Genomic DNA, 15,110 nt, shown 5'->3' with positions numbered 1-15,110 from the left:
CCAGGCCTGGTGGCACAAGCCTTTAATCCCAGACAGACTGAAATTCAATAATAAACTTGAAACTACCACTGCAGAAAGTTTATTTTTGTGGGATAAAGAAATTACTTCTTAGAGCTGGTAGGTGACTCTATAAAGTGCTTGTCATGCAAGCATAAAAACCTGAGTTCAGCCACCAGCACTCACATAAAAGTCAGACTTGACAGTTCATGCCTATAATCTAAGCACTGGGAAGACAGAGACTGAGGAATTTTAGGGACTATTATAATCAAATCATCAAGTTTTAGGCTCAGTACGGGATCCTGTCTCAAAAAATAAGGCGGCCAGTGGCCGAGTAGAATACTAGTTCAACCACTGCCTCCATACACACATTCACACATGTGCATGAACGCGCGCGCGCACACACACACACACACACACACACACACACGGGAAGAAAACGTTAGACTGTAGCGTGTCTGACATTGGTAGCATATCCAAATGATTTTTCTTCTGGCAGGATACAGCACATGTCATTCCCGGTCATCCAGTTTCTCTGAGTTCTGCCACAGAAGAAACACCTCAGTGGGAAGTACTTCAACAGGAATTGAAAGCATTCTGGAGCCATGTGACGAAACTGAGCAAATCACAGCTGAACCAAATCCAGACACCGCCGATAAAGAAGAGGAAGCAGCTTCGGAGAAGCTCACCAGGTACCCTCCCACCTGATGGCTTTTACCCTTAAAAAAAAAAAAGTCTTTATTTTCACCAAATAATCAATACAAAAGGAAGGAAACAACTGTGGTTCTCTTCCAAGATGCCCGGTGAAGCAGGATTCTGTTGAGTCCCAGCTGAAGCGAGTTGACGACACCAGGGTGGATGCTGACGACATCGTGGAGACAATCCTGCAGAGTCAGGACTTCAGCCTGGATTCCAGTGCAGAAGGTGCGCATGCGGAGAACGCTCGGGTCCAGCGCAGGGCTCCACAGCTGCCGGACCCGCTTGATCGGGCTACGGCTGTGACTACATAAAGCCGATCCCAGGCCCACAAAAGCAAAGATAGCTTTGTAGCTTGTCTCTGACAAGGTCTGTTGATGCTGGATAAAGAACGAGGGATGGGATAACAATTTAGATATAATATGAATAAATTAATAAAATATATTTTTAAAAAAATAAAATAAAAGAACAAGCTTTAGTGAAGGCATCAGCTAAGGAGGTTATTATAGCTCAGTAGGACAGCAAATTCCTGGAACGTATGAGGGAGGCCCTGGGTTCGATCCCTAGAAGTGGTGTAGGTTGGGTGAAGCCGAGATCCATCTTAAAGAAAGCTTTCGTGCCTATACAGTTCATGAGCGCCAGGCCCCTGGCCCACTCTGGAGGCCCCGGGGTGGTGGTCTTGAAAACAGTGTAAATAGAACCCTGCAATTTATCCCAGCGTTTCCCACAGAAACTGACAATTTATCTGCCACCGACTTGAAAGGTACAATTAATTACTCATGCTAGTGAGAAGAGAGACCACCTCACAGCGGACCGTTTTGTTGGGTAACTGGCTGGAAATAGGGATAATTACGCCTCATGAAAATGTGTAGAAAGAGCTGCCATCGCTGTTAAGAGAAAAAGAGCTTTAGGGAGGTTGGTGAGAAAGAACTGTGAGGCTGGCTTTTCCAGTTGTCTCTAGAGCTCATATAAAACTTTGATACACTTTGATACTTATAAAATGTTGATTACTACGATATGCATTTTACTTGAGAGTAATCTGATAGCTGTGCACTTACCAAGCATTTTAATTATGTCTTACAGAGGAAGGTCTGAGGTTATTCGTGGGGCCTGGGGGAAGTACAACCTTTGGCAGCCACCACCTTCCAAATAGGTATGTCACCCACCAGCTCACTCTGCTGAAACCCAGACATCCTAATTCATGAGGAGAGGAACCATAGCTCTGTTGTCAGAAGGCCCACAGCCTAGCAAGAGTGAAGCCTTCACTTCCATTTCAAGTCAAAAGCACTTGGGAAGCGAAAGCAGAAAGTTGAGGAGTTCAGGGTCATCCTTGGCTACAAAGCAAGTCCGAAGCTAGCCTGGGCTCTGAGGGGGCAAAACATCAGAAGTAAAGGACGAAGGTTGCAGTTGTCCTTATGTTGACATAAAATAACACAAATGCTTATACTTCCATGAGAAGAGTCGGTTACTATGGCAATACGCTTGCTTTCCTGGATGTCTTTAGAATCCTATTTTTATCTCAGCTTGTTACTTTATTTATGTTTTTACAATATATTGGACAAATAGAGCACTTGACAATCGTAACGTTAAAAGAATTTTTAGAACAGAATTTTAGCCTAATATTTTAGATAGAGCAAAGGGAGCAGGGGCAGAGCACCTGCAGAGGCCGGAACAGAGCGTTGGTTATCCTGGAGCAGAGTTACAGACGGTTGTGAGACACCCGATTTACGTGCTGGAAACTGAACTCTGTCCCCCTGGAAGATCGCCAATGGCTCTTAACTGCTGAGCCATCTCGCTAGCCTCTATCTAGATATGTTTTTACAATTTTTTTTTGAGGCGAGGTCTGGCCTTGAACTCTTTTTGTAGACCTCAAACTCACCTGCCTCTGCCTCCTGAGTGCCACCACACCCAGCAAGATTTCCCCCCTTGTCGATGGTTTCTTAGAAGTTGTCGTATGGTGTGACTGGATGTGTTTCTCTATATTTATTCTGTTTGGGTTTCACTGAATGTCATGGGTCCCTGTGCTTATAGCTTTCATCAGATTTGACAGTTCTCTGGCTGAATCTCCCACACACACATGCTTCCTTCTGGTAGTCTGATGTTCAGATGCCAGTGCTTATCTTCTATGAGCTACGATAAAGCACCAACAACAGACCAAAATAACAATTGGTGGATTGGTGAACCAGTGAGCTTCCTCGGCTTACAAAAACAAGGGTGACTCAAAACAGCTGTATCACCAACAAACCCTGGTCCATCATGGCCAACAACCTCACAGAAGCCTAAGTCTATTAACCCAACATTCTATGTGCCCTAGTATCTTCCGAGAGCATATGTAGGAGGGAAATATGGATGGAATTCCAGTGGGAGTCTTGTGACCCTCCCTTCCTGCCTTCTATAAGTGCGTACTAAAAGCCCAACCCTATTCCTGTTCCTATAGACCTTGCTGTCACTGTATTGATTTATTTCATTGCTGTGACCACAGTGTCAAGGTTATCCCTGGTGCATGATGGGAAGGAATGAGTGTCATATTATACCTAGAGGAAAAAGGTATACCATAAACACCTCATGAAATGTCCCTAGCGGGTGAGACCAGCCACAGTGGTTGCTTCCAGGATTAGTAAACTCTGTGCGCTCAGAGGGAAACCTCAGGGGGAGGGGAGGGGCTTCTGGTAAGTTGACAAATGAGGAAATGGACAGCTGTGGATAACTTTTAACAGTAAGACCCTAGCCTCCATGCAGCCCCACCACTGACGGTCTCAGGAGTACCCAGGATGCCCCCGGGAAAGGGTAGAAATGTGACCTATTCAAAAGCATAAAGCTAGCTGCCCTCTAAAATACATAGCGAGAATCTTTATACCCTGCCAGACCAAGAAGCAACAGCAGGAAGATGCATGCTCCTTTCTTGACGGCACAAAACCAGGGTCTCAAGTGCATCAGTAGCAACAGCAGCAGCAGGAAGTCTCATATGGATAATGAGAATGGTTTTAGTCACAAAGCTTGGCAACTAAGTTCCTTCGTATATTTCATAATTAGAGGTCAGTTCATACCCGGCATATTACAGTAAAGGCTGTAACACAGAAACTCAAGAATGTGACAGCCAGGCCGCTTATACAGCTTTGTCCCCAAAACTAATGCACTGCCATCTTATTATTCTACCGTCCTGGACAGCCAGAGGTAAGAATTCCTTCTCCTCTAGAGAAATAGAAATCAATATATTTCTTCAGCTGTGCTACACATGGGAAATTTAGTCACATGGCCACACGTACCTACAGGGGAGTTGAGGGAACAGTCTCCAGCCAGGTTCCGTGTCCCCAGCTAAACTATGAAGCACAGAAGAGATTCTGGGAGTCAGGAGCAGGGGTGGGACACAACCGTCTTCTACGCTGAGCTGCTGAAGAAATAAACTCTTCCTCAAGAACATTCTTAATTCACAATGCTAGCCACATATAAAGCCGTATGCACATTGCCCAGAAGAATTACTGAGCCCTGTAACTTATAATCCCAGCCCTTGGGAGGCAGAGGCGGGAGGAACTGGACTGCGAAGCCGTCTTTGGCTACATAGAGAGGCATGGACCAGCCTAGGCTAAATGAAACCCTGTCTGAAAAAGAGGAAGGAGAGAAAATGGGGGGGGGGGGCGGGAAGGCTTCACACTAAGGCCTGCAGTATTATAACTAAAGACTCCCTGAAAACCCTACATACTGCCCTGGCTGAGGCCGATTTTAGTATTGTCTTTGTATATGATACCTTTAAGCCTTGTAGAAATAAAATTCAATTGAAACCCACCTGGAGCTGGGTGGTGGAGGCACATGTCTTTAATCCCAGGAGGCAGAGGCAGGTGGATCTCTGACTTCAAAGCCACCCTGTGTCCAAAAAAAAGAGAACCACCCCGGGGTACCTGGGAGAAGAGTTATTTGTAAGTTGCCTCCTCTACAGTTCAAGGTCTGAAATTTTCCCCTCACTGCTGTTTCAGGGTAGGGTCTGGAGCCTACGAACAGGTTGTCATCAAACGCTAGAAGTGAAGCCAGCTGACGGAAGCTTCTCTGTGTACCTGCGGTGTGGAAAGCAGGTGTTTCGAGGTTTTCTTTTTTAGTCAAGCATGTAAAAACAAAAAACAAACAAACATACAAAACCAGTGAACCTGTTTTCAAGTGAAGTTCATCTGCAGAGGGAAGCAACGCTGATTGCTTCTCAAAGCATCCTTTCTCAGCCACTCAGCCACGGAGGAAGCGTGTGAACGGAGGGTGAAGGCCTGTCCTGCATCAGCATCCAGAACGAAAAGTCTGCTTGTGCATCCGAAACACCCCGGAGAAAATCAGCACTGGACGCACCTCAGTATCCTGACATAAAAATCCAAGGCGGGGGGGGGGGGCGGTCACGGGAGAGGGGGTTGCTCAACAGGTCTGAGCCCTGTTTTTAAATTTTGCATTTATGAGACAGTGTGTGAGGTCAGTTTAAACCCTATCATTGTATCAAGGTAACTGTAATTCCTACAAAGTCAATCTTCTATGCCCTACTACCCATAGCGTTGTACTAAGTATGTTAACTCCTTTGATGCAATAATTGGCAGAGAGAGTGAGTGGCCGTGCTTTGGGGAAAAACGTTATGCTCTAACTTAAACATTTCAAATACTTAATAATTCTGCACGTATCAGACATAAGTCAGGTGATAGGTGTGTCCAAGTCTGAGACGGGTGGATGCTGTGACTGTGCAGTACACATTGTTCCTTGCCATGAATATTAGATTAGTCGCGAAAGCCCCCGGGGCACTGTATGAGAGTAAGCTTAATGGTCAGTATGCTAGGCTGCCATAGGCAAGCCAGGAGAAGAGCTGTTTCACCACCCATTCAGTACTAAGACTTGCTGGTCTCAGCAGTCAGAGCAGACCGGAAACTGCTAGCTGATCAGAAAAAAGAGCGCTCTTCCTAAGGAAGCCAGACTTCCGTGAACTGACACTTACCGTGCTGTGCTAACGGGCAGACGGCTGCTTTCACTGACCCCGTGGCACTGACTGGCGCTTTTCTATTTTTGCCCCATTGACCAACGACTGTTTTCTTCTTTACCGTGTCAGGGTTTCGCTGTTTGAAGCCAGAGTAGACTGTCACACGCGTCGAATACAGCCTTTCAGGTGCAGATCTCTAGTCTGGATCCGCGGTTACAGCACCGCACACAAGCCGTAGAAAGAGCTAAGCTTCCCCCTCGCTAAAGAGAAGTTTAGGGTTGTGCGGAGCCAGCCATGCTCCAGTCCTCACCTCCACAGTCATCTCTGGGAAGACAGCAGCTCAGAACACAATATTACTCTGGCCAAGGGATTCTTGTGTTGACAAAATAGACTTATACAATGTTTAAATATCCGGATTGGGAAGTTTGGATTTGTTCATGTTAGAATTTTTATTTTAATATCTAAGAATTAGATAGTCTACATTAATCTGAACCTATTTTTAAAATAGATTCTGAATTCTTTTTTTAAAAAAGATGACACCCTGTTTTAGAATATTTTGAATAGTAAGGGAAAGGATTTTGGGGGGATCAGATTAAGATATATTTGGAGAGCAGGACATTGACAAGAGCATCTTTACCAGGTTATCTGAATCGGTTGTCTACAAGGTGAGAACATGCTGTCTGCTTTCAAGTGAGCAGATCCACCGTATGTTACAAAAAGATCAAAGTTTCAACTAGAGATGATGAAGATATTGTTTAGAGAGGTTTATTCTGACAATTTTAAAAAGCATATTTTTCTATTTTAAAAAAATATATATAATTTCTAGGCTTTATTTTTTCTTGGCACTCCTGCAGATAATTTTGGATTCTAAAGATGATAATAACACTAGCTTGTAAGCACAGTTCAGTGAGGCCATGTAACAGACACACACACACAAGGTGCTGTTGTCAGGGCACAGTGGCTGCCTCGCTTAGCCTGGCTGCCCTCTACCCTGTATCTTTACACAGGATTAGGTGTTGGTATTTTAAATGGTACAGAATCCTTTTTTTTTTTTTTTTTTTTTTTAGAAAAATCAAATGTGTGGCACTAGAGAATATAGCTCAGTTGGTAGAGTGCTTGCCTCGACCGCACGAAGTCCTGGGTTTTAACTGTAATCCCAGCACTTGGGAGGTGGAGGCAGGGGCATCAGATGGTCAGGGTCATTCTAAGCTCCATAGGGAGTTGGGGGCCAAAGTGGGCTGCATAATACTCCAGCTCAAAAAAGGGGAAAATGAAAATGTGAAGAGATTTTGAAATTTATAAAAAAAAAAAAATATATATATATATATATATATATATATATATATATATATACCTTTTTCATTTTAGCAGCTACTAAATAATCTTGATTTACATAGTGTTACATATTTTTTTTTTCAAAATCACTTAGTAAGTAGAAAGGTTGAGTTGGAAGGGGAGAGAGTAGCTGTGACTCCCAGCCTGGCCTCGCCTTCCCCAGTGCTGCAGGGTTTGCTCTGCATTCATATTTCAGTCCAGTCCTATCAAAATGTGAAAGGTGCCCTGTGTGGGAGCCTTGCTTTCTTTTCTTTGTCTCTCCCTCCCTCCCTCTCTCCTTCTCTCTCTCTCTCTCTCTCTCTCTCTCTCTCTCTCTTTCTCTCTTTCCGTCTCTCTGCAGGGCATGTATTGTCAGGCTCTCCTCAGCCTCAAGACTATTTTAAAACCTGTTTGCCAAGCATCGAGTCTACTTTTAACTCTGCTTTGAGGAAACAGTAGACTTGGAAAAGCAGACTCTTTAAAAAATTAAATTTTTTTAATATTTAGGTCAAATTTTAAACAGTCCAATCTTGAAGAATTTTTAGACTCAAGTTTTTTCTTTTTCTATTTCTGTCCTAGAGAAAAAGCAAACAGCACCCTTTAAAGCTAGTATTCGCGGTGGGAAGGAAAGATCTTAAAACCACCTTGTTCAGAAGCGCATGCGGGCCAGGCAGGAGAGCTTCTGTCACGGGCTGGTGACAAGACCGTACAGGAGGTGACATACAGGACTAGGCAGTATGAGCTGAGCCATCCATTTACACTTAAATGCTGGCCTCCTTTTTGTGGCCATATTGAAGGCCTTGCTACACAAACAACTAATGTAGGTTAACATTTTTGATACTAAAGTCTTGACCAACACCCCTAGCCCCACCACCTCATTCCAGCATAAAACCACGAGAATAACAGCCAAGCTAGATTCTTCTGTGTATGTTTTTTGTTTTTAGGTTGTTGTTATTGTTGTTGTTCAAACCTATGAGCCACAGAGGTTGACCACTTACCCCTTTTTTACTAGAAGGAAAAAGAAAATATCTTCAACTAATCTCCATTCAAAACATATTCAAGTTCAGGCCCACTCCTGTAATCTCAGCATTGGGAGGCTGAAGCAGGATGATCTTCAAATTCAAGGATAGCCTGGGCTATATGGTCTACTTAAGGTCAAGGGCAGCCTGGGCTCCATGGTAATCATGAGCCCAAAATGAGACCCTGACTCGAAAGGGGGGAAAAAAATTTTTTTTAAATCAGACAGTACTGAATTTTGATAAGTCAAATCATCCAGAAGCAATTCCGGACTCTAAATTTCCATGTTAAATAAACTACTTTTGAAGAACAAGCTGACAGTATTATTACATATTTCACTGGGACACTTCTGGAACCTTAGGCTTCCGTGTTTGTATCCAATCTCCGAGAGACGCAGTGAGCTCATATGACGGGATTGTACTATTTTCTTCACAAGTCTTCCGTGTGGGCAACTCAGAAATTCAGTTCTCTTCGATGGTACGTCATGTGACTATAGTCAAGTAGGGTGGCTGAGCCTGTGCGAGGCCACTGTGCACACTGGCTTAGTTAAGTACTGAGCACAGTGTTAGCACCTGAGCTGTAAGAATGAAATACTCCTGTAGTAAATAAGCCTAGATGAAGACTGCCCTGGAAACAAAGCCTTATCCCCCTCTACATGGGATTTTTGTCAAAATGTATACATAAAATATTTCAAAGGATAATATGGGTGGTCTCCCCATACAACAAAGATGATAAAAAATGATTTACAATGTGCTCTGTATTTTGAAATGTGTATGTTTATCTTACTTACATAATTCTTTCACTGTTATTCATTGGCCAAATTCAATGCAAGGAAAGACAGACTATAGAAGAACTTGGTTAACCTTGGCAGTATGTCTGGAGGATTACCTTCTTCTGTTAGTTTGGTCCCTTAGAGGTTAACATAGTGTTCATGAAAACACTGGTCACTGAGGGATAGCTCGGTGGTAAGGGACTTTCCAGCATATGAAAGACCCTGGGATTGGTCTTCAGAGCTGAACAAAGAAAATGAAGTGAATTCCATCAGTATTACGTTCTAATACTTGGAGAATGACCTTCACATTTATATATTGTATGTCTTATGTCTTAACTATACAGTGATAAAATCCAGGAAATGTTTTTTTAACAAAATAAGATTTTGTTCGTAAAATGTTTGTAACAGTATAAAAGTGGATCTTATACACGTTCAATAAAAAGCAGTATTTCAAAACTCTAGATGCTCTTGCTCTTTTTAAGATTTTGTTTTTTATTACTTTTATCTGTGTGTGGGGGGGGTGTTATGCATGTCAGTGTTGTACTCATGAAGGCCAGGAGACTTAAATCCCCGGCTAACAGAATGTAGCTCTTTAACCACTGAGCCATCTCTCCAGCCCTTTATTGTTTTAAATATTAGGGAGCCAGGTCTGGCGACTTATGACTGAAATCCCAACACTCAGAAGGCAGCGGGAATCACCACGGGTTTGAGGGTAGCGTGGGCCCCATGGTGAGTTTCAAGACAGCTTGGACCACAGTAAAAAGAGAAGTGTTGTTTCCTCTGAGTCCTGGGACTGAGGTTTACAGCAAGGAAGCCCTGCTGCGTTAGGAGGACCTTGCTGACAGTCTGTAGCCTGTACCGCATGCCACCTGGCTCCGGGCAGAAGTTAGCCTCGTGCCCACAGTAACTACATATAACCTGCAGCTTCAGCCAATGGAACCATACCTAGGTGCAGTCACCCTGCCTCCTACATTGATCACCCAGTAGTTATTCTCCGTGAAAGTCAGACCATGCTCAAGTTTGGTCCAGGACAGTTAAATTCCACTGGCCACCAGCCACTGGCCATTGGCATGCTGCATTCAAAGAGGCCTCCCAGCCTAATGTGATGAAAGGGCAGGGGGAAGTGGGCGAGCAGTTAAAAGGCAGATAGGGCAGAAGTAGTCACTGTCACCTGAACTTAAATACATGGGAAACCAGTTAGTTCTCACTTAGGGATAGTTTACCATGGGTTGGGGAACCATTAAAAAAAAAAATCTTACATGGGCTGGAGAGATGGCTCAGTGGTTAAGAGGGCCGCCTGTTCTTCCGGAGGTCCTGAGTTCAATTCCCAGCAACCACATGGTGGCTCACAACCATCTATAATGTAATTTGATACCCTCTTCTGCAGATAAAGCACTCAAATGCAATAAATAAATAAATCTTTTAAAAAAAATCTTACTCCTGGGGAAAATGGAGGGAAGGAGGAATGGGAGGATACAAGGGATGGGATAACCATTGAGATGTAATATGAATAAATTAATAAAATAAAATAAATCTTACTCCTGGGCTGGAGAGATGGCTCAGTGGTTAAGAGCACTGTCTGTTCTTCCAAAGGTCCTGAGTTCAATTCCCAGCAACCACATGGTGGCTTACAACCATCTATAATGAGATCTGGTGCCCTCTTCTGGCCTGCAGGGGTACATGCAAGCAGAACACTGTATAAATAATAAATAAATAAATAAATCTTTTTTTAAAAAAATCTTAGTCCTTCCTCTTCAGCGTGGGGATGAAGTTACAAATCCCAGGTGGTACAGGAAGTAGCCTTATACCCGAGGGCCCTGGCTAAGGATTTCACTGCCTCTCGTCAATGGGGCTTACGTCTATGAGCATTACCTTTTACCATTTCCAATGAGGTCTTTTTAAATATTTAATAAATGTTTTTGGTATGCTATCCATATTTGTAAATGCTTTGGGTGGGATCAAGAGCTCCCTTAGGTTGTAAATTTGTCGTAGAGATTCCTCTTAAAAGTTTGGCCAAAAAAGTTAGGAATTAGCTTTTTCAAAAAAGCACATTCAGAGTCACTCATATCCTCGTACAGACCTTTATGACCATTGGTTGGTCCTGTATGACCCCTTACAAAGGAAATATACGGCACCAGCGCCCACCTCTGATGATGCTGAGACAGCAATTGAAAGTTAATAAGGAGCTGTGGATAAGAGATAGAGTCTAGATCCTATTGCCAGGGCTCCTGGACAGTGCCTCTCACAAAAGGTTTGGCCACTGCTGGTGGGAGGGGATACAATATGGGCACCGTAGGGAAGTGACGCCAAACCCCTCCCCAGGACACAGGATGACCTGGCACCAGATCATAGCAAAACCAGGCAGGACCTCTGACCGACCCTCAGACCTCTTTGCTCCATCTCCAGCTTGGAGTTCCCATTTTCCTCAGCATCTGCTAGTTTTCTTACGACTCCTGACCTTTCTCCTTGTCTTTCCTTTACCTGTTTCAAGCTGTGTACCACTGGGCTGGCTAGCTTTTTGGCGGCTTGACACAAGCTAGAGACATCTGGGAAGAGGAACCTCAATTGAGAAAATGCCTCTATTGGGTTGGTCCGTGGCATGCTTTCTTGATTAATGATTGACTTAAGGATGCCCAACCTACATGGGCAGTGCCACCCCTGGAAAGGTGGTCCAGGGTTATATATATATATATATATATATATATATTTTTTTTTTTTTTTTTTTAATCAGACTGAGCAAACGATGGGGAGCAAGCCAGGGAGTAGTACACCTCCACGGCTTCTCCTTCAGCTCCTGCCTCAAGTGAACGCCTTGAGTTCCTGCCCTGACTTCCCTTGCTGATGCTCTGTGCTCTAGAAATATAAGCTGAACAAACTCTTTATTACAGGAAAAAAAACCGCACACTAAGACAACTACTTTTCTCGTAGCAGTGCATGAAAGTTTTTGGTTTGGATGACGTAACAAGCCATAGGTGAAATTAATCTAGCCCATGGTTGTGTAACATAGCAATTAGAAGGCAAACTGGAAAGGCTCACGTGTAGACATTGCCTGGGCCAGTGATAGGCAGCCTATGTATAGCCCTCTAACAGTGAAATGTCCATCAAAGGCATTCTTAATGGAACCACTTTAGACTCATTCCTACGCAGTTCCAACTCGGCTGGGATGTCTTTTGGAGCAGGCATCCTCGGTTGGGTTTTGGTTGCTTGGTTTGCTTTCCTTTCAGCCTCAGATATAATGAGGGTCAAAGCTACAGTGTGCACGGTTGCTTTGGGAAAAGGGTGCCACCTTCTGGCACTGAACTCAGTGACTTTCAAGTGATTCACGGTCTGCACATTTACTCCATGGAATAAAACCAAAAGGGAGAAACACATTGGATATTTTTTTCCAGCAGTAATTTTTAAATTTTTGAAATACCTGCCCCCCCAAAAAAAATTATCATGCCCCCCCCCCCCCCCCCGCTGCTTAAATAAAGCAAAATGTTTCCTCTGGTGTGGGATTAAAGGTTCTGCAAGTACAGGTCCATAGGGAGACACTCCGGGAAGCACTGGACACAGACACTACATTGAAAACACCAGGATCATTCAGTGACCACTGTTGGGGGTTGGTCTAGTGCACTGTGTATCCAGATCCTGATTACTGTGCCCCCACCCCCACCCCCACCCCCACCCCACCCCTCCGCAAGATCTGGCTGCAGGCCTGCCATGGGCATTGTCAGGACCATTGATCAGTGTTGAGTAAACACTGCTCCCCAATTACCTCTGATTGGTTACTAAAGAAGCTGAACAGCCTATGGTTGGGCGAGAGAGGACAGGGAGGCTGGACTTCCGTTCCCAGAGGTGGTGGGGATCTCAGGTAGAGGGAAAGAAGAAGGAAAAAGATTGCCTGTTTCAATTGTTGGGTTGGAAGATTAGTGCCTCCTTCTGCTAACCTAGCTCTTGTCCTGGAAGCTTCTAGCCTCCATACAATCTAACCTAGGCCTAGAATGTCTTCAGCCTCTGAGACTTACCACTGAATACACTCACCCTTTCTTGTTCTTTCTGAGCTCTGGGCTGGATGGTTCAACTCAGCTGTTCTGGCTTAAACTCCTCTCCCAGCTGATTTATTCAATCTGGCTTCTCTCTTGGCCTCTAAATTGTTCTTCTTGGCCTCAGACTAACTCCAGCAATCTCCTCTAATTGCCTGGCTCCTCATTGTCTGGCTCATTCGGTCTTCACCTGAGTTCTTTCTCTGTAACCTGTCTATTACTGTCCTGGTAAAATTACTGCATTCTCTCTCTCTCTCTCTCTCTCTCTCTCTCTCTCTCTCTCTCTCTCTCTCTCTCTCTCTCTCTCTCTCTGCATTGGCCCTTAAGTAGCTTCCCTCAAGGCGCCCTTGAGAGTTGGGCACCTCCTATTCTGTCAAATCTGATTCAAATTTTCTGCTACTCAATTAAATATCACTTTCAAGCATGGGTGCTTCCTTCTGCAAACTAACTTTACCTTCATTGTTTGAGATTAAAGGCGTGTACCAACCATGCCTGGATCTAATTCAATCTGCCTTCTCTCCCCGCCTCTGAGTTGCTCTGCTTGGTCTCAAACTAACTCCAGCCATCTGTTACCTGAAACTTGTTCTATACCAGGCTGGCCTTGAATGCAGATCTGCTTGCCTCTGTCTCGTGCATTAAAGGCCTGTTTGTATTCCAGCTGCACCACACAGACCTAGAAGGTCTTTGGATGTGATCTCTTGCCAGAGCAGCCATGTTCTAAATTAAAATTCTTCTAGGGAGGCAGCCATGAGGACTGACCTCATGGAGCAGAGGCAGCCCAGGCAGAATCAATATGGCAAGTAATTCAGGGTGTGTGACCGGCAAGCAGCCGGACCAGCATAGAGGGTTGGAATAGTGAATAGCTGCCCAGCTCTAGTGCTTTAAAGCTTGTTGAAGAATTCTAATATGCCTCTGTTTTGTTATTTAGGAGCAAGAGCGGGTGATTAGAAAAGCCACCAAATAAAACCTGATTTTACAGAACACCCACAGGCCACTGGGTCATGATTAAGGTGTAGGTGCAAGATGCAGTGTTTCTAGGAGCAAAAAAAAAAAACTGATTTAACTTACTTTGACTAATGCTAGCCTGAATCACAGCACACAGAATGAAATGGGTAGAAAAAATAATAGTAACTACAGTGTTGAAGGCAAAAGGGATACAGGCAACATGTGTATACAATTTGGCAGGTATAACAGGTCCCCAGACCTTCTTAGCACAATCGACTCCATGATGGAAGTTGCCATTCAGGTTATAAAACTCAGCACAAAGATAGCACCACCTGCCAAACTGAAACCAAGACCTAATCCACCCAAGTCCATAGTTCTGGGAAAGTCTCTAAATGTACTAACCTTGATTTTTTGGCTTCCGTAGCTCTTCTGGCTAACTTTTCTCATTAACTGACGTGTGTCAACCCAGAACATGGGTTTTGTGCTTAACACCCTGAGAAAGGTTCAGGGCTACACTGGGATCCTGAATACCTAGTGTAGTCACCAGCACGCTAATAAAGACTTTCTGTTGGCTCAAACTCACATCTGAGCAGTTTTCTCTAGTGGGTACCACATTAACATCAGAACACTTAAAAACCTAGCAGATGTGTAGGGGCCATGAAGTGTTAACTTTTTCAGGGGGTGATTATATAACCAGCATGTGGGGGCTTCAAAACCAGTTTTATTGGCTGTACAAATGGCTGTAACTCCCAACCCCCACCAACTTGTTTGTAATGTCTCAACATTGTGCCCAAATGTTACTTTTCCTACGTACTCACAAAGATGTACATCATATATGTGTATATTGATAAAAGGCATTTGTGTAGCATCCTGCACATTGTGGAAATGCATTGTATGAATGTCTTCAGCAAATTCTGCGGCCTTTGCTGATGGCCATCAGCCCACAACTTCCTGCAAGCTGCTTAACACAAGCTGCAGGCCCAGATGTGGAGAGTGTTGTCATGGCAACCCCATCCAGTGGAGAAAACTGCCTTGGACCCCACTGGCAGAATTGAGGGCTGAAGCCCCTAGGGGCTGTAGAACCTGCTAGGGACGCTATGGAAGGTAAGACTGGACATCAGAGGAGACTGTGGAGGATTGGGAGGAGCAAGGAGACCTGGGACAGGATGTGAACTGACCACCTCTTTGAGGAAAGGGGATGGCAGGCCGTGGGAGTCTCGGGGAGGCACTGGAGGGGCGGGGTCTCACATGTAAATCATACAGAAACAACTAGAACTCAAGTAATGCTGGAAGGACAAGCTGTGGAATCACAGAAGTCTTTAAAAGTTATCGCTACTGTTTCTGTCTTTATCGTCTCCCAGAGAGGTCCAGGGAGGCACTGCTGGGAGGTCATGGCACCTTTAAG

General features: G+C 44.3%; 1 protein-coding gene across 1 annotated transcript in view; it reads left to right on the top strand.

The window, feature by feature from the left end:
* The window catches only part of EEIG2 (EEIG family member 2), a 46,358-nt gene extending 41,155 nt beyond the window's left edge, over positions 1-5,203 (top strand). Inside the window, exons 8-11 of the mRNA XM_084757476.1 lie at positions 497-689; positions 794-921; positions 1,777-1,846; positions 4,665-5,203. Of these exons, the coding sequence (XP_084613602.1) occupies positions 497-689; positions 794-921; positions 1,777-1,846; positions 4,665-4,707 (434 nt within the window). The 3' untranslated portion in view covers positions 4,708-5,203. The remainder of the gene's footprint in view (positions 1-496; positions 690-793; positions 922-1,776; positions 1,847-4,664) is intronic.
* The last annotated feature ends 9,907 nt before the right edge of the window (positions 5,204-15,110 follow it).

This window comes from Acomys minous, assembly GCF_964271855.1.
Source record: "Acomys minous genome assembly, chromosome: 14".
NCBI classification, from domain to species: domain Eukaryota; kingdom Metazoa; phylum Chordata; class Mammalia; order Rodentia; family Muridae; genus Acomys; species Acomys minous.
This window is presented reverse-complemented; position numbering and strand designations above follow the sequence as displayed.